The 20,284-nt window shown below is 41.5% G+C and overlaps 1 protein-coding gene across 2 annotated transcripts in view; it reads left to right on the top strand.

The window, feature by feature from the left end:
• Nucleotides 1–20,284, top strand: part of MCTP2 (multiple C2 and transmembrane domain containing 2) — a 217,931-nt gene that overhangs the window by 154,063 nt on the left and 43,584 nt on the right. For both annotated transcript variants that reach the window (XM_004709888.2, XM_045296475.1), the window contains 2 exons: nucleotides 12,242–12,364; nucleotides 17,445–17,486. In XM_004709888.2, coding sequence (XP_004709945.1) covers nucleotides 12,242–12,364; nucleotides 17,445–17,486 — 165 coding nt within the window. The remainder of the gene's footprint in view (nucleotides 1–12,241; nucleotides 12,365–17,444; nucleotides 17,487–20,284) is intronic.

Below are 20,284 nucleotides of genomic sequence, written 5' to 3'. Positions count from 1 at the left end.
GCTGAGATGCTTACACGCTCACTGGCTCAGCTTGCCTCCTGCAGTCGGCATCATAGTGTGTGTTTTGTGAGATGGAGGAGGACTTTGTGGATTGGTGTCAGACATATGGGTTAATGGGTTAATGTGGGACTTGTGGGTTTGGGCAGCACTGGGTTGGGATGTTTTCTTGATGCTCACTTAACCTTTATATAAAACTCTCTCTTATACATGATTTGTTTCTCTAAAGTATGCAGACTAACACACACACACACCCCATCATTTCCTGAAATCTCTCACCTGGTTCTTTGTGTACTTCTTTCTATCACTTGCTTTACCACTGTGAGCATTTGCATGTGTCCCCCTTGGTGGTGACCAACATTTCTGACATGGGTATAATATGAGCAGTGGTCCACACTGAGATACTCGGAAAGGATTGGATCTCATTCTCAGATAAGTTTGTAAAACATAATGTTAAATAATGGGACCTGCACTCTGTTAAAATGTTTGGATGCTCAATACAGTTTCATGAAAGGAAAAAAATGTACAAATAAGTTGTGGTGTGCCCGATCTGTCGTTTTGATTTTGTGACTATAAAGGAGGTTAGGTAGATGTGGAGTATGAATTTCAGTATGGGTTGTGGCTGCTAGGAAAAGCCCAGATCAAATTGGGTAGCCATTTTGTTTGCTTCTAAGAAATAATGCAGCACAGTGCGTCTCAAATGTTTACATGTTGTTGAATCAGCTAGGGAATTGCCAAAATGCAGATTCTCGTTCAGTAGGTCTAGGATAGGGCCAAGATTCGGTATGCCTCCCAAGCCCCCTGGTCCCTATTTTGATGTAGGCAAGTGGACTGCACATTTGATTGAAAAAGGGGGCTCTGGATGTAGTCAATTCATACAGTCCTTCTTGACCTAGCTCCTTATGTGAAGTGTTCTAATGCTGGACTCTACACCTGAGGCTACGAGGATAAGCCCTGGTGGCCTAGTGGTTCTACATCCAGTGTAGTGGTTCCAAATGGTCTGCGGTTGGAAGCCCAAAGCCACTCCATAGGAGAAAGACGGGGTTTTCTACTCCAGTAAAGAGTTATAGTCTCAGAAACTCACAGTTCTGCCCTGGCCTATAGGGTTGCTCCGAGTTGCATTGGGTGTAGGGCAGTGAGTTTTGAGTTAGCAAAGTGCGTGAACCAAGACATGAAATTTTCCTTGGGAGCGTCTTTAAAACTGCCTTAGTCAAGGATGTGACTTAAGACACAGTACTTTGCTTTCCTTTGGGGTATCGTTGGCTAAAAGACAAACCACACCTCCATCACAGTCTTTCCCTGGTGTGTTAAATTATCTGGGACTCAGAGAGAAGGCAGTGCACATCCAAGTTTGCGGTCCAGTGTGACTGGGGCCACTGAGACAAGATGCACCAGAGACTTGCACAGAGTTTCCAAGGAGCAGCACTGAGAACATGGTATACCTTCTCCTCGTCTGGCCTGAAGCTATGGAACTGTGCAATGGAGTAACCAGTGGGCTGGCTTTCTAGCCCAGGGACGCAAAGACCAAGGGAGCACTTTGCTGAGATTCTGAGAACGGGAGAGAGACTTGACTACTGGTTGAGGAGATCAATGCCTGAATCCTTATTGTTTGTTGGTCCTGACTTGTGGTAGCCTGTTAATTTCCCTGATACCCTCCCTTAACCATGAACATTGTCTCTGAACTCCATGTGGCCCTTGCACGAAAGTATCAAACCCAGCATCGATGTGGAGTGGTACTGGAAGAATGGTTGTTATTGGAATAGGTAGGGAAGGATGAACGGGGGAGGCCTATCTGACCCCTGCCTCTAGGCAAGAGGGCAGCGAATGGAGTTCCAATATGGCCCCTATGCCACTGACCATGGGAGTTAGTAGGGGAAAATAGGAAAGGCTTGGTCCACGAGCTAGCATCACTGGGCTGCCATCCTTGCTCAGCCACCTCCACTTCAAAGAACCCTGTCCTCGCCCAGTTTCCCTCTCGACCTCTGTCAACCTGGGTGCTTTCCCCTTATGCGTGCAATCACTTTGTCAACTCCAAAGTTTAATGCAGAAGCCACTGTGGGGAAGGATGGTGAAGGGTTGAAGAGGATTCATTCTGCAATTAAAGGCATATTTTGTTCTATCCAACTCAAAGATTGTTGCGTGTGACAAGGGCTGTTGCAATGTCCCTGCTCCGTCGTGATGAGGCTCCATAATGCAGGGGAGAGGGCCCACTCAGAGGGAAAAGCGCAGCCATGCCCCTGCATCTGTATTTTGCCTGAAATTTAGATTTACAAACATGGGACCATCGGGAGGATTTTAAATGCAAAAGGCAAACCATGGATTCCTCTCTGAGCTACTTCCTACCGGCTTCCCACCTCCACCCCTGCCCCCACACCCACCCCATCCCTTCTGCAGAGTAAAGAGGAAACCGAAGTGGGAAATCCTGCGCAGTATCTCAGCTGCTGTACACAATTTTGTGCTGACATTTTTGGGATGGGTTCTTTGTTTGTTTGTTTTTTCCCCATCCTGGTCTTCCTCATATTCAGTACTTTTTCCTTGCTAGCAGTGGTTTGACCAATGGTCGTGGCTGCTTGGGAATACTCCCAGAATGCCTCAGAGGAAAGACCTGGTGATTTCTTCTAGGAAAAAAAATCAGTCATTGAAAACCTTATGGAGCACAGTTCTACTCTGAACGCATAGGGTAACTGTGCTCCACACTGGACTGGACATCACCTGTGTTGTTTTTTAACAAACTATGTCTGTGTACAGGTTAAAGGATAAGGAGACAATCAGCACTGTGTATCTACCATATAGTTTAAGAATACAAAATGTCTACCACTTTTCCAAGACCCTTCGGGGCTTGTTGGTGAATGAATCTTCTTCCTCTATTCCACACCCAAAAGAGTCATGATACTGAATTTTGTGCAGCATTCAGATGTTGGCCATTTGGTTCTAGCTCTGAAAATAATAGTTCAATTCTCCTCCTTTTGAAGGTTTTATGAAAGGAATCTGTTAATATTCATGTCTTTCTCTGTGACTTGCAAAATCACTTCAATACAGTTTTTAGCGTTCTTCCATAGGGTTCCTCTTCACTGCTGTGTACTATTCATATTTAGGAGTAAACAATTGTATTTATCCAGGCAGATTTCAATGGATGTTGGCACTGACATCCAGGTTAAAATTTTTCAATTTTCTATTTATTTTGTTTGTTTGATTGGTTTTGGGTTTGTTTTTGTTTTTGTTTTTTTGCTCTGTGTGTGTGTGTGTGTGTGTGTGTGTGTGTGTGTGTTGCTATTCTGAAAGTATTCTTGTAAACTTTGTAATTCATCTCATTTGGTGAACAGGCACAGAATTTAGGCAGTGGTTTCCAAAATGTGTTGCCAAGACCACCAGCAGCTCTGAGAAGCTTTTAGAAATAGCACTTTCTTGGGCTCCACTAAGATGCTGCTGAATCAGACACTCGAAGGGTGGGTGTCCTCATTAAAATAAACCTCCAAGTACATCTCAGTTGTGCCACATGTTGAAGTATCCAATCCAGGGCTTAGTCATAGGAATAGAATTGCTAGGTTACGTGATCTATACATTCCACTTACCTAATTAATGTCAAACATTTCCCAGATGATTGAACAACCATCCTTAAAAAAAAGATATTGTTTTTCTGCATCTTAGAAACTTTTGATATTATCAAACTTCTTAAGCTTAAGGATCTGGTGTGTGAAATGGTACCTCTGTGAGCTTTTAATTTGCATTTCCCCCTTATTAATGAGGTTCATATATTTTGCACCCTTTTGACTCCTACTACTTTGTTCTGCATTTGCCTCATTTCCTTTTTCCTTTCTTTTACCATTTATTAATTTTTGGGAGCGTTCTGTAATCTAGATAATTCTTTGTAACAGAATCATCTTCTCCCATCTGATTTACATTTTCAATCTATTGGTGTCATTGCTGTTGTTAGATGCCATTCAGTTGGCTACGGCTCATAGCAACCCTGTGTACAAGAGAATGAAACACTGCACTGCCCTGCGCCATCCTCAGTGGTGTCTGTGCTCCGTCCCATTGCTGCAGCCACTGCGTCAATCAATCTTGTTGAGGCCATTCCTCTTTTTCCTGCCCATCTACTCTACCAAGCATGAGGTCCCTCTCCAGGGACTGATCTCTCTTGACATGTCCCAAGTATGAAAGATGAACTCTTGCCACCTTTGCCTCTAAGGAACACACCGGCTGTACTTCTTCCAAGACAGATTTGTTTGTCCTTTTAGCAGCCCATGGTATTTACTATATTCTTCTCCAGTACCGCAATTCAAATGCATTCATTCATCTCTGGGCTTCCTTATTCAATGACTTATCCAACTTTCACATGCATATGGCGTGTTGGAAAATACCGGGGCTTGGGTCAGGTGTATCTTAGTCCTCAAAAGAACGTCTTTGCTTTTCAATACTATGAAGACGCCTTGTGGGACAGATCTACCCAGTGCAACACATCTTTTGATCTCTTGGCTGCTGTTTCCATGAGCACTGATTGTGGATTTAAGCAAGACAACATCCTTGACAATTTTGATGTTTTCTCCATTTATTATGACATTAGTTATTGGTCTGGTTGTGAGGATTTTGGTCTTCTTGACATTGAACTGTAATCCCCACTGAAGAATGAAATCATTGATCTTCATCAGCAAGTTCCTCATGTTTCTCTGTGTGGGTAGGTGTGTCCTGTGAGCTCCTATTGTTTTACAGTAGTTCTTGCTACTCACTGTTCATTTTTGAGCTTTCCTTGGCTGTTCTTGATTTTTCTCTTTTCCTGATCAAAGTTACAATTGACTTCTCTATTCCTCAAAAACAGAACAAAACAATGACAACATTAATAGAACTCAGGCTGAAAAAGTAATCGTCAAGCTTAACATATTAGAAGAAGCAAAACATAATGGAGTAAGCAGGTAATAAAAATGAAAGCAAAAATTAATGAAGTAGAGTACAAGTCTAAAATGAACAAGAATAATAAGCTTAAAAATGGACTCTTTGGAAAAACTAATAAAAGAAGTTGTTATCATCTGAGTATTTCCAATGTGCAAAGAACAAAGTCATGTGTGCATACTACCAAGAATTAAAATGATAAGTTATTTAATTGAAGCTGAGATTAAACACAAAAGCATAACTAAATTTATTCTTAAAATATGAAGCATATATGAAATGCATAAAGATTCTAGAGCAACATACCCAAAGATATGACAAAAAGAAAATAACTTGATTAGCCCTAAATCTATGAAATAATGGATAGGTAGCTGGTAGCTTAAGGTTATCCCAGAAAGTAAAATATAAGACAATGTTCATTTAATACAATGGTGTCTTTTGGTTATAATCTCTCTCCTGCCCTAAGTTCTTTTTAAAATAACTTTCTTTCACTAATTTAAAAACAGTTTGTTTGATATATTTTAAATTAAAAGATTGGATATGCAGGGTACTTCAAAAAGCTTGTGGAAAATTCCATTATCTTTCAACCTGTTTCCCAAGAACTGTTAAGAATACCCTCTATCCATTATGTTATTTTACTATCCTTCTGCTTGTACGCATTCACCATCAATCGGATTATTTTTTCATTTGCATCTCAACTTTCTCTTCTCTCTAGCTTTCTTTAAGTTCTCCCCTTTTGTTTTGGGTGTGTAGGCATTTATTCTTCTCTAAATTCATCCTAGTAAGATTTTCTGAAGGAGTTACTGTATCTAAGAATTGATAACTTTCTACAGTTCTAGAACATTCTCAGGCACTTTTTTGTCCATATATTGCTTTTCCCCAATTCTTTCATTACCTCCACCTCCACACTCCTGACACCTATGAAACATGTGGTACCCCTTCTCTTTTTACCTTATCTTTATCTTTTACCTTCTCTTGTGTTGTTGTTGTTGTTGTTATCCATGGCTCTATCTATGAGTCAGAATTGACTCAACTGCTGTGAGTGAGCCCTTGACTCTCAATTCTCTATCTCGGTCTACATTCCGAATTCTGTCTTGGGAGTTACCTCACAGTTATTTTGTCTTCTTTTCAACTGCTTTAAAACTTGATTAATATATTCCGTAAGCTCCCTTCCTTTATGTGGCTCCTCACCAGCAATCTAGCTCAGACAATGTAGTCCATCTTTAAGACAATCTTCTTATCCTCATTGCACTCAATGATCAAAACCCTAGAGCAGTGGTCTCAACCTTCCTAAGGCCGCGACCCTTTCATACAGGTCCTCGTGTGGTGGTGGCCCCCAACCATAAAATTATTTTCGTTGCCACTTCATAACTGTCATTTTGCTACTGTTAGGAATCGGGCGACCCCTGTGAAAGGATCATTTGACTCCCAAAAGGGTGGAGAACCGGTGCCCTGGATGAATAGGGCTATGGAAAAGACATTTTGTGCCTTTGGAGAGTTTATTCTTTTTCTATATTCCATTTTTCTTCCCTCTCATCTAGAAGCTTTCTTTTGCTGCAAGTACTGAGACTTTCTCCAACCTCACTTCAGGTGATGACCTTGGAAAACACAAGCACTCACCTCCACCTTTCTACCCAACCTGTCCCTGGATCAGTCCCCTTACCAACACCTACACCCACCTCCTGTATTTCTTCCCTCTTGTGATCACGGATGTACGGACTTTTTCTTGTCTAACGCCATCCCTCCACTTTTGTTTGCCCTGGATTCCAACCCGTCCACTAACTCAAGGTGATTGCTGTAAACGTTCTTTCTTACATCATCACTTTCCCCTCTCTTTCAAAAATTATCTTCCCATTCCCTTTCAATAACCACCCTAAATATCTGCTCATCTTCATAACAAACTCTTTGAAAGAGTTATCACTATTTACAATTTTTTTTTCTCCCCATCCCTCTTGAACTCTGGATTTTGCTCCATTGAACCTGCTTTTATCAACTCACCAACGACTCATTCAGCTTGCTTAGCAATGTGTTGACATCTTCCTCTTTGCAATAGTGTATGTATTTGCTTTCCAGATACCATGGTCTTCTAGTATATCTGTCTCTCCGTGACTGCTACCCAGAGAAGTCTGATTCCATGTAAACATTTTTAACCTCCAATATGAACTTCCCCGGGGGTCACCTTGCCATTTCTTCCTACGGTTACTTCCTTGCCAAATTTATCTAGGCTGATACTTTTAAATCCTGTCTAGACACTGACAATTCCTAAATCAATGTCACCAGCCCTAGCCTCTCCCCTGAATTCCAGAGGGCTTAACTTCATAACATCTTACAGGCCCTGTAGGCTCCCCTTCACAAACCAGTTCTTTCCGGAGAATTTCTATTCTCCATAAATATTCTTTGAGCTTTTCAAGCCCCAACCTTTGGGGTTAATTTTGAGGACTTTCTTTTTAATCCTCTTTATCTCACTGGTTCTAATTTCTAAGTACAGTAAAAATAGGAACCCTCCTCATTAATTCCATCAGCATCCCATGGGTTCTAAGCTATCGGTCACCCCAGTCTGGATCAGTGCAATTGCTTTTTAAGTAAAAGTGGAGCTTCTGCCTTTGTTTTTCTTATGATATGTTCTCATTATTCAGCCAGCGATCCTTCTAGAAGGTGGGTCAGATCCTATTGCTCTTCTGCTCAGAACCGTCCAACAGTTAGATTTGAAGCCAGGACCTGACTTTCAAGGATCAGCTCTAGTCTTGTCTTCACCGCTTTCTTGGCATCTTGCTCATTCTGCTTTGCCATGGGGAGTCCTGGCTACTTCTTGAACACAGGAGGTATAATCACATTTCGATTCTTTGTGTTGGCTGTTTCTCTCCATGGAAAAATCTCTTTGCCCAAATATCCACACGTCCTCCAGCTTTGCTGGCCGACAGCCTGGTCATCTTATTTCTAAGAGTCATGGTGAGCCTAGCCCACTACCTGGCGTGCCCTCCTTTCATCCCTGCTTATTTATGGCAGTTTTGATCATCTGACATACACAGAGGGTTCATGTTTCTGCTCCCCCACCCCCATCCCGCGGTCTATCTGACCTCTGATCTGCACACCCCCACATCCAATGTAATCATAGCCCTGAGGGCCAGGTTTTGTTTGTTTTTCACACAATGTGTCCACAATCAATGCTGGCTCATAGTGTTTACCAAATAAGATAAAAACAATAACGGACTTGCTTATAAAGTATCATAGTCGCAAAGGGTGGAGTTAGGATGCAATGTCCTGTCCTAGGGGAAAAGAGGAGACTGCTTCCAGAGAGGAGGCGATGCCTAAGCGGCTGAGGAAGGAGCTTTCGTTATGAGGAAAGAGTGTGTTAGGAAGCACAACATTCTGAGCATGCTTTTGTACCTTGAGGCAAGCAAGTGGGGCAGTGTGCTTGTTGTTAGGTGCTGTTGTGTTCAGTTTAGTCTGTAACTGCTACACCGTGTGACCGAGTATCCCTGCTCTGTTGGGATTTGGGGCTATCATCATTATGGGAGCAGGTTTTCCGGGTTTCTGTTTTTCCTTCCAGCTAGCTACGGGGTGTTTCTAGCCACTAGTTTTAGGGTTAGTAGTCAAGCTCTTAATCATTGATGGCTTGTTTGTTTGTTTTGTTTTGTTTGGGGTGTCTTGATGATAGAAATGGTGCAGCATGCGTAGGGTCTTAGAATTCTTGGGTGGGTGTCGGTTTATGAAATACAGTCAAGAGGGGCCAAGGAAAGTTCGAGGAACCCTCAATGAGATCCCTTTACACCCCAGCTGCAACACTGGACTCAGACATACCAATCATCATAAAGAGGTCCTAGCACAGGCAAATAAATTTTCTATAAAGTGTTTGGAGTAAATACAATAAAATAAACATATATTATTTCCTATTTTTTTTCCTTGATATTCTCCCTTTCTCCTTTGTTATTTTTTCCATTTTACAGGGACAATAAAATCCCACGTGTCCAGTAGACATTTTAAAACAGCAGCCATTTAGAATACTTTTGAGACACTTCATCCAAAAGGAATTGTAACAACAGGGAGAGGAAACTAGAACATTTAGAAAAACCTCCAGCTTTATCGACTGGAGAAATTATTTGATTTTTTTCTCGTCTCTTTTTTGTTCATTATTTTAAAAATGTTTAAAAAGGAGTCAGATATTTAATAGAAAAGATATATTATGAAACAGTAAATAAAGGATTTTTTAAAGTATGATTAATTAATCGATTAATAGAAATCCTCAGTAAGATCCTCAGAATTGATTCAAAAGGATTGAAAAACTCACTACCTGTTCATAAAAAAATGAGTCTGCATAGATTTCACATTAAAAGAAACAGTAACTAACACTTGAATTGGAGGCAACAGAAAAGCTGTCATGATTTGCAGATTGTAGGACTTTCTCCATGAGACCTACAAGAGTTACAATTTCCAACAACTAATCAGAACTCTTAGAAAGAATGTAGACAACATACAATAATTAGTATCTTTTACACCCAGCAGTAACTAATTAAAATATATAATTCTTTAAAAAATGGTTCCATTGTAAATTGTTTAGGAATAAAAGTAATGAAAGATATGTAAAATAATTGCAGTAAAGTACCGGACTATTTTGAAATATATATAAGAAGTCCTGCATGTGTAACCCACCCACACCAAACCATTTTTCATCAAGTCCATTTGGACTACTGAGTGGCTACATCAGGTGTCGAAGACTGTAAATCGTCACAGGAGGGGCCAGCCTCATGCCTCTCCTGCGGAACAGTTGTAGGTTTGAACCCCTGCCAAGGCTTAGCCCACTACACCTTCAGGACTCCTGTTTTATGTATACTTTTTATGATTCAGAAGATCAGTATTGGAATGTCTATTCTCTCCAAGGTGATGTATCGATGAATAATATGAAATAATGACTTCACATTTTGATATTTTTAATAAAGGTTTTCTGTGTTTATAGCAATGTTTTTGATGTAACCATCCTAAACCATGTAGCAAGTAAAATGTATATATTTGATATATACATCCACCATCCATAGATCTTCAAGACATAATACTGATCATTAAATATTTCCAGAAAGAAAATGAATATTTTGGTGTTATTATTTCTGGTATTGCCTAGTGATTTTCTAGAACAAATGTGTATTCAAGTAGGAAGGATTCATACCAAGTTCAAGACATGATTGCCTAATGGAAAGAGAAATAGGAATGAGGAGAGCTTCCAATGGGGGTAATAGAGAAATAGGAATGAGGAGAGCTTCCAATGGGGGTAATAGTTAAATGAACCTATTTAAGGTTATGGGAATAATATTGTCCGAACACATGTTTATTTTGGAGCAGATACCAAAAAGCATTGAAAAATATATTTCAGTAATATAAATAATAATAAAGGGAATGTGAACTTTCTAGTTTAAGGGGCAAAAGTGGTTCTATGCAATGGGATATGTTTTATGTATGTTCTTAAAGCCCCACGACTCAGAGAGCACAGACGAAAGCCAACCTCATACTGAATGGCAGAGCAATGGATCACGGTCGCTGGAAGCATTTGTATTAAACTTGAACATTAGACAAGGGTTTCCAAACCACCAGTTTATTTAACACGGGCTTGATAGTAGTAGGCAATGAAATTGTACAAGAAAAATTTGAAGAATCAATATTAGAAAAGAGGAGGCTAGAGAGGCTACTTATTTGCAGATTGTATGACCATATTTTAGAAACCCCCAAAGAATGAAATGAAAAGCTCTATGAAACAAGAAAATTCAATAAGGTTGCTAATTAAAAATATTAATTTACAAAATTATTACCTTTCATATGCAAACAACGACCAATTTGGGGATATTACACACACACACACACAGGGAGACTTCAGAAAGCCCATAGGAAAGTGGAATGAAAGGATAATGAATTTTTTTCTTGAATATTTTGATGCCCTCTCCTACAGTAGACACAATGACTCAATTTACCATTGTTACTGTTGCCCTCACTGCTGCTTGTCAGGTGAGTCTGACTCAAGGGCCCCAGGATGTGTGCAGAGCAGAATGGCTCCATTGAGTTTCCAGGACTGTGACCTTCCCAAAGCAGATCGCCAGGCTTCTCTGAGTGGACTCCAACTGAACTGACCACCTTAGGATTGTAAGCAAGGGCTTAACTCCTTGTGTGTTCCCTGGGACTCCATGTAGAATGGCAACCCCCAGATAAGCAAGAAATAGATACTATCTAGCAAATATATATTTTTGTAATTTTAGGGAGAACTGTTAGAGTTGAAATTGCTTTGGGAGAAGATTTCATTTTCAGGATGCTTTCATTTGCCTCTTCTATGATGATGTGCACAAGAATGGCTTTTTTGAGCATGTAGGAACTGACAGCTGATAACTACAAATTATTTCATCTTCTAGACTACTTCTGAGTTCAGAAAGAAACCGAGGCTCAGGTTTTGAAGTAATTTGCTCAAGATTTCACTCCCGAGGCAGAAGTGAATGATGGAAACCCAATTAATATGTGTGCTTTTCTTATTTCTCCTACTAATTGGTGTGTTTCTTGGAAGCAGGGTGTGTGTCTTTTCACGTTGAACTCCTTAGCAACACCACAGTACAGGTCCTGGAGAGTACTCCAAACTTGCTGTCTCCCTCCTGCAGGAGCACGCAGCAGACGCCGACAGCTCAGCACGTACCTGGTCTCATATAGGCTTTTTGACCTGACTATTTGCATATGGCCGTGTAGTTTCACACTCAAAAATATTAAACTTTTGAAAGAGAATTTGTAGGCAATAAGTTTTCAAAAGATGCCCTGTCCAGGTCAAATCAATCTCACCACCTGGAAAATTCTTGCAGGTGACCTCCTTCTTGTGGACCTTGGTGTTTTTCATAATGCTTTACTTATATTCTAAAACACTAAATTCAGGAGAAAAATTGGCCAGGAGTGAATAGCTTCCCGGGTCTGAGGGTACTGTAGCTCTGTGGCTCAGAATGTGACCATGCCACTGGATGCCTGACTTCTCTGCTACCAGCTCTGTAATTGTATTCATCTCTCACTTTCTCTGTGTGTGTAAGTGCATGCACTTCGAAACCTACTGGGGACACAGGTTTCCAGTTGGAGAGAAAGAAGGGATAATTGGGCTAATCAATTGTTAAAAACCCGCAGAAAATTTTACTTTATCTTCCAAGGTTGGCAAAGAACCCTCTGTTCTCTGAGACCATCCTCGCAACGGCCCTGCCCTCCAGAACTCCGGGGATTGGCCCTGCTCTCTGGATCCAGGGTGAAGTTTTCTAAGCACTCTACAGATCATCTTGGGTGATCTCTTTAATCAAAGAAGTAGACTCGCAGTGTTCCTCTCCTCCTCACACGCTTTTATTTGTCTCCCAACCAGGTGTTCCTGGTCACTGTCTGGAATTTTGAACTGTACATGGTCCCCCTGGCACTGCTGCTGCTCTTTGTGTACAATTACATCAGCCCAGCGAAAGGGAAAATCGGCAGCATCCAGGACAGCCAGGTGAGCCGGGATTCTGATTGGGTAGAACATGCGATGCAGGACAACGTGTGAGGGGCAGTAAGGACAGCACCAACTAAATCCTACCCCAAGCTCATTTTATTGGAGAGCTGACTCATGGATCCGTTTCCCCGTGGTCATCTGGAGACTTCCTTCGGTGATGGGAGCATAGAATTGCTGTGGCTCCTGCGCTCTGTTTCAGTCATTAGTCAATCCTCATTTCCGTTCCCTTATAGAGGTGGAGGCTTGCTGAGTGCCAGATCTCCAGCTAAGACTTTCTATCCACTGGAAACTGCACATCTCTGATCCACTGGCCTCTTTCCATCACCGCCCCCCCCCCCAGATCAGGGTGGCCAACATTTATGAATAATCTTTCAACCAAAAAGCCTTTGATATTAAATATAAGCTATAATTGGGACTGGTAATTCAAATCAATACACACCATAAGTGCAGGTTTCTTTTTCACTTTTAAAAATAGACTGATTTTTCTTAGAGCAGTTTTGGGTGTACAGAAAAGTGGTGCAAAAATCACCAACAGTTCTCAGACTAGTGTAAGTAAAAAAAAAATAGTTGCTACAAAATCATAGAAACTGTTATTAAACAAAAATATCAAATTGTGGAGCTATTAACATAATTTCCCTCTAGGTCAGTGGTTCTCAACCTTCTTAATGTCACCAGCCATTAATACAGTTCCTCATGTGTGGCGACCCCCCAACCATAAAATTATTTTAATTGCTGCATTGTAACTGCCATTTTGCTACTGTTATGAATTGGGAAACCCCTGTGAAAGGGCCGTTCTACCCCCAAAGGGGTCGTGACCCACCGGTTGAGAACCGCTGCTCTAGGTGTATAGATGAAGACAGTCGTTCCCTCTCTCGAACCCTTCCTGGAATGGTTCTGCACTCTTTGATTGACACTGTGTCAAATGGCAGTTCAGGTGTCCTCCAGGGACCCAAATCAGGCTCCTCTGCAATGTTCTTTGAGTTTGGAGAACAAAAAAATGTCTGAATCAGAAGGATCAGGAATATGGACTAAATGGGGTACAACCCTTGAAGAACTAGCGGGTACATCACCATCATGGAATAAAACCCTCCTCAGATCAACTTTCTTGACTCTTTTCTTACCAGGGTAGTTTTTAAATTTTTTTTAACTTCTTCATCATAAGTTTCTGTTATTGTCCTTGTCCTCTGAGAAAAATGTGTTAAGAGCAGTAATTTTAACCCAGTATGACTGCTGTCTTTTTAACCCTTTTAACCCTTGAGGATCCCAAAAACAGTCAATAAAATCTTCAGAACTGATAGCTGCTCTGAGGTTAACTAGCCCAGCAGATACCACTGAGGGACACTCTTTTTATCGGACCTTTGTTTTGAAGACCAGAACTGAGCTAGGCATATTACTAACACAACTTGCTATACCTAGTCACTGATCGCAGAAACATGTTTCTGACTCACCTTCCTATACCTGCCCTGCTCCCCCCTTGTCATGTGTACAGTGTCACCGGCTGACAAGTAGTTGCTGTGTAGTACATCAGTCACTGGTGGTGAACCCACAGTGGCACATTATTATGGACCAAAATCTGCCGTGCAAATTAGGGTTCACTCCCTGTGATATGGCGGAGCCGTGGTGGTGTAGTGGTTACGCACTGGGCTTTGACCTGTATGGCGGACAGTTCGAAACCACCAACAGCTCCTCAGGAGAAAAACTGGGTGTTCTATTCCTGGAAAGAGTTACAGTGTCTGAAACCCACAGGGAGTCGCTATGAGTCAGCACTGACTTGATGGCAGTGAGCTTGGTTTGGTTTGGGTTTATGATGTTACATCCTATTCGTTTTTAAATTCCCTTTTCACGCTATATTACGTATGTCCCAGTTGATTCTGAAATATTTCACACCTTCCAATTTTTCTAGTAACTCTCAACCAAAATTTATCAAGCATAATTTAATGAGTGTAGTTTCTACTTTTATTTCATTGTATGAAATGTTTAGGAATTATTATCCACCATGTTGTACAGCACAGTCCACACCCTTTGCCTTTTCTCACTGTGCATAAGCAAGACATATACCAGATACACGAGTTAGGGATTATTACCTTCCAAGGAGATGAACAACAGATTTTCTGCACAGGGTAAAATCTTCTATCACATCAAAACCATCATTTAGAACGGCCCATCCATCAAAATTGACTCCAGGCAACTCAGATGTTTTTGTTTGTTAGTGTTTCACACCTGTTAAGGAATACCTGTGACTTCGGTAATATTATTAAAAAGGGAGCTTGTCCCTTTAGCTGCCAGTTTTCCTGAATTGGAGTATGTCCGGGTCCGGGAAGACATACATATGGTCTATCAGAGCCACTGTCAGCGGCCCCTGAAAATGACGTGTAGGCTGGAGGGTTCTGAGAACAGCATGCTGACCGCTGCATTCCTGTGTGTCTTGCTTAAAACAAGATAACTGCTGATTTGCCACGGTCAACACATACAGCATGCTGTTGTTTCTGTTATATTGAGATGTCATTGACTCCTCAGGGCACCCACAGCCTCAGGGAACGGAAGCATTGCTTGAGCCTTTCTGTAGCAATCTCCTCATCTGCACGCTGGTTGTGGACTGTAGCTTTTCACAAACGGATCTGCAGAAGCAGATCGGCAGAGCCTTCTTCCTAGTTTTTCTCAGTTTGGCTATTCCACTGAAATAGCCAACCTGTTCAGCACCGCTGCCACACCCAAGTTTTCCCTGACAGACAGGTAGTGACTGTGCATGAAGTGCAGTGACAGGACTTGAAACTCAGTCTCCTGCATGGAAACTTAGTCTCCTGCAGGACTTGAAACTTAATCTCCTGCATGGGAAGCAATAATGTTAACCCAGAATGACTTCTGTCTTTTTTTAAGCAGTTTTATTGACATGCGATAACAATATCACAAATTCAATGTTTAAGGATATTAAAGATGTGTGCATTCATCACCCTAATCAATTTTAGAATATTTTCTTCATTCTTGTATTCATTATTTTTCCCTGTTTCCCCAACCTCCCTTGTCATAGCCCGAGGAAATTCTTGATCTCTATATATTCACCTATCCTAAGTTTCATATAGAGAAAATCATTCCAGTAAAGAAACAATCAATCAACTACAATACAAAAAGCAACTAGGCTGGAATAAAACACAGAAGAACCTCCACCCCCAAAAGAGTAGAGTGTAATAAAAGGGAAAACAAGTCAAAAATGGGTTAAGTGGAAATATGTTACATTTTACCGTAAGTATCTGTGCAGTCATCCACATTCTGGTGCACTCTGTGTGGAGTGTAGGACTGTTCATGCCCTTAGGCAGTAGACTCGGGAATTCAGTGATGACTTAGTCTGTGTGGATACTCTGTACTTGGGTTTTGGCTTTGCACTGTCATCCATAGCTTTCTACAAATCAGGTGCTCAGAATTAAGTTTTCATACCGATGGCTGTCTTATGGATAGATCAATACAAAGATGTCGAATATTGAGTATAGAACTTCTGAAGTGTGATGACCCCTGGAAGACTTTGAAGAACTTATGTCCACACCACCACCACCAAACACCCCCTGCCCCCCCAAAAAAAAACCCACTGCATAATATCTAGAATTTAGTCTTGAAGGAAAGTTCTTGTTGATGGCTCGATTTTCTCCTGCACTGAGTCTCTGTAGGACTATTCAGTTCTGTGTACCCAGTTGACTATTTTTTTTTTTCTTCTCGCTGTTGACTATCTTAAAGCAAACTGTTCTTAGGTAAAATGAGCTAAATAGATTTAGATATTCAACAGACTATTAAAACTATGTTCTTGATTGCTAGCCAGAATACATAAAGAAGTGTCCTCATTGTGGATGGATCTGTTTCTCCAATGTGAATTGAGGTTTGTTCACTCGAGACCTGAGAACATTGACGTTTTTAAAACTAAATGGCAAAATGTGGCCTTTTTGCATTTTGAGTGGTAAAATGAATCATTTCAGCTGGGGTTTCTACCATTCCTAGGCCAAAGGGTCTTAGTCATGTCTAAGAACCTCATGTGCTTTCAGGAAACATGCTTATTGCCATTGGCGAATAGATTTGTTCATTAGAGGATCAATGAGTGTCAAAGAAACTGCTAGTTGGGGGTCATGAGAATTTGGGGAGGTAAGGTTCTACCAGTCCGGGAGAAGTTCCCTAATAACTGCTCCATGGTGTTATAGAGTACAACAAAATATTCTCTAGATACTTCTGATTTACTCCCCTTTTGGTCACATGCTACTGACAGTTCTTTTTGGTGTTTGAACAATGGCATGTGAACAGTTAACCGGAAAGTAAGCGCTGCAGCTGCAGACAAGCCGCTAGTCCTCTAATCCCAGCATGCTTTCTGAGCTACTGAACGCATTTGATCTGGTGTCAGCACATGTGACGTTGGAAACATTGCAGTGATATCTTTAAAAGTTGCCTATTAAATAGCCAAGATTGCTAAGCGAATCCAAGCAAACCTATTAGTAGCACAGCCGGTCCCCAGTACCCGAATGAAAGTCAGACACCTTGAGTTCAGATCAGAGCCTTGGATTTTCTTCATCACCTGCCTCCCGCACGGTTTCCAGCAGCTCAAGAAAAAGAGCAGCCGCCCTGTATAGAAACCTGCATCTTACTCTTGAGCTTGATTGCAGTCAGACGACTGCATTTTCTGCTGTCTCGTGTTTCAGAAGTGGCCCCAAAGGGAGGGCGCAGCCATTATCACAAGGAGCCTAGCACAAACAGAGTAGGGCATGCCCACCCTAGCAAAGCAGTTGGTTCATTTGTCAGAGGCAGAATAAAACTGTTTACAGAAAGTATAACTCAGCAACGCCTTTTGAAAGCAGGGTGCCTTCAAGGGCACTTGCCTAATAGCTTTATTTATAGTTAACACTTTTATGTAGATTATGCATATTGTTTATAGTCATGCCACAGTGTCCCCGAACTTAAAAGTCTTATTTTTCAAGAGGTTTTAATGAATTTTAGAAGTACGTTGTCTTAAATGGTGGAGAAAATCTTTAAGGGTTTGAGTGAATTTAATTTGCATTTGGAAGTTGCAGTCAATGTTTTATTTACAAACCTCGGGTTTTCCTTTCAGGAAAGCACAGACATAGATGAAGAGGAGGATGAAGATGACAAGGTGAGTCTGCTCAAGAAAGAACATACAAAGGAGCCTTCATGCTACCACCATGCAGAACTTCCTCTGGGTTCATCTAATGTTATTTGTTGTCTTAGCATTATAGCCTAACCAACGTAATGATCAGCTTGTACTTCTTAGAAAGATACCCCATTCCTACTTATAGGAAGCATCTAGAATAGACAAATATACAGAGACTAAAGGGGGTTAGCTTTTACCAGAGCCCGGGTGGAATGAGAAATAAGTTCTGAGTCTCTGTTACGGGTAATGAAAACATTGTGCAAGCAAATAGCGATGATGGTGGCAAAACCCTAGGAGTACGATTAGGGTGAGTGTCTTTTAAGCATGCTGAGTTGTATGTTTAGAGCTATTAAAAGGGCAAATTCACATGATATATGTTTTACCACAATAACATACTTTTGACCTTAAAATCCGTTTTGAAGGGTTGCTTTCTGTTAGCTTGTGTTTCAAGGACGTTGAAAGAGAGTGAAATGTAAGGAATGATTAAGAGATTTTTAAGAAGCATACCTATGGAAGGCTTTTCATTTGATAGAAGCCAAGGTGAGCGTTCCTGTTTGCAGATGAAAGGTGCCCGAGGAAGTCAAACATAAACCAAGTAGTAGTGCCGTTACGCCAGGTTGGTGTCTGCGCTCTGGGCTTGGTCAACCACTTCAGAGGCTGCCACTTCCCCAGCTGTTGCTGGCGGCACTTTCAGCTCTCTGTCTCTGTACATCTGTCCTTTTTCTTCTCCTGGGAAAATCTCTCCAAGCTGCTGCTTTTGTTGTCATTACGCCTTTAGACAAACCTTCTGGAATAAATGCTTTTAAAAAGTGAGGCACCAAATGAGATGCCACTAGCGTAATGGACTTCCACTCCCCTAAAACCTGTGAGTAGGTGGGGTTCATGCCGGGGAGATATAGGGGAATTGTGAGAATGGAAAAGGTAGAAAGGATGCCTCTAAATGTCCAACATCAAAGTACCACAGGGTAGAAGTGAATTCAAAGACAATGGTTACATGACACAAATGGCCTTCTAATTAAATGCCTCTACCAGATGGTTTTTCTCATTCAAAGCAACATGTGTAGATTGCACAGTCATATTTATTGTTCTTAGATGCTCATTAGTAGAAAAAATGAACTATCGTATTTATTAAGAAGAATCAGCCTTTTTTTCAGACTAGCGGTCATGCAGAAGCAACTTTTTTTCTTCGTGAATTGACATTGGTACCTTCCAGGTGATGTAGCTTATGGACCAGTTTTCTTGATGGGGGTCTCTGGGGATACAGATCTTTCAGTGCTTGAATGTTAGCCAAGAGAGGGGTGGGTTGAACATCCCCTGAGGTGTCTCAGAAGACAGACCTATGATCTGCAGCCCAAAGCTCCTAACCTTGAAAACCCGCGGAGCAGTTCTCTGCACACGGGCCCACCGTGAGTTGGGACAGCAACAACAAGCGTGTGCTATGGTATATTTTTAAAAGATAATTCTCACAGATTGATGAAATGATTGTTGACCTCCCTACCCACTCACTGCCACCACGTTGATTTTGACTCATAGCAATCCTAGAATTAGAGTCTAATTTCCTCCTTGGGCTTCTGAGACTGTGAGTGTTTATGGGAACAGACAGCCTCATCTTTCTCCCATGGTGCGGCAGGTAGGTTTGAACCACTGAATGTGTTGTTACCATCCCAACACTTCACACACAGACTAGGAAAACTCTCAGTGTTTATGAGCCAGTGCTTATAAATCAGGATGATTTCTTCTTCTTTTTTTTTTTTTTAAATCAATGTATTGGGGCTCATAAAATTCATCACAATACATAGATAAATTGTGTAGAGCACATCTATACATTTGTTGCCCTCATCATTCCCAAAATTCGCTTGCCTCTTGGGTTCCCGGAGATGATTTCTTCTTTATAGTTTAGATTGTTTATATGAACTCTCTGTGGAAGGGGGCGCCCCACCCTTTAGGGTTCACTGCAATGACAGAACGTTGCCCTCTAAAGAAAGAGAGCGTCCAATGAGAAGGTCACTGTGGTTGTTAGGTACCATCAAGTCGACTACAATCTAGAACGACCCTTAGCACAGTATACCAAGACACTCCCTGATGCTGTGGCATCGCCATGCTGGTTCCTGTGCCTGAGCTTATTGACGGAGCCACTCTCAGTCCATCTTGCTGAGGGCCTTCCTCTTTTCGCTCCTCTTCCACTTTGTCAAACATGACTTCCTTCTCCGAGCACTGGTCTCTCCTGACAGTAGGTCCAAAGCATGGAAGACGTCGTCTTCCCCTCCTTGCCTCTAGGGAGCACTCTGACAACTTCTTCCAAGACCGATTGGTTTGTCCTCTCAGCAGTCCAGGGACCTTCTAGTATGCTGCTCCAGCACCACAATTCAAATGCAGCATTCTTTTCCAGTCTTCTTATTCACTAGCCAGCTTTCGTATGAATATGATGAAGTGGGGAACACTATGGCTTGGGTCAGGCAGACTTTAGTCCTCCAAGCAACATCCTTGATCTCTCAGCTGCTGCTTCCATGAGCATTGACTGTGGATCCAAGCCGGGCACAAGCCTGAGCAACTTCAACCTTTTCGCCATTGATCGTCATGTTACTTATTGGTCCAGTTGTGAGTACTTTGGTCTTCTTTACATTGATTGTAATCTGCCCTTAAGGCTACAACACTTCTCTTCATCAGCAGTTGCTTCAAGTCCTCCTCACTTTCAGCAAAGCTAGCTTTGTGTAATCTACATACTGCAGGTGGTTAATAAGCCTTCCTCCAAACGTGATACCACATTCTGCTTCATGTAA

This window comes from Echinops telfairi, unplaced genomic scaffold, assembly GCF_000313985.2.
Source record: "Echinops telfairi isolate 266 unplaced genomic scaffold, ASM31398v2 ScPeMD7_7409;HRSCAF=8447, whole genome shotgun sequence".
Taxonomy (NCBI): domain Eukaryota; kingdom Metazoa; phylum Chordata; class Mammalia; order Afrosoricida; family Tenrecidae; genus Echinops; species Echinops telfairi.
Note: the sequence above shows the minus strand (reverse complement) of the source record. Positions and strands in the feature narration are given on the sequence as shown.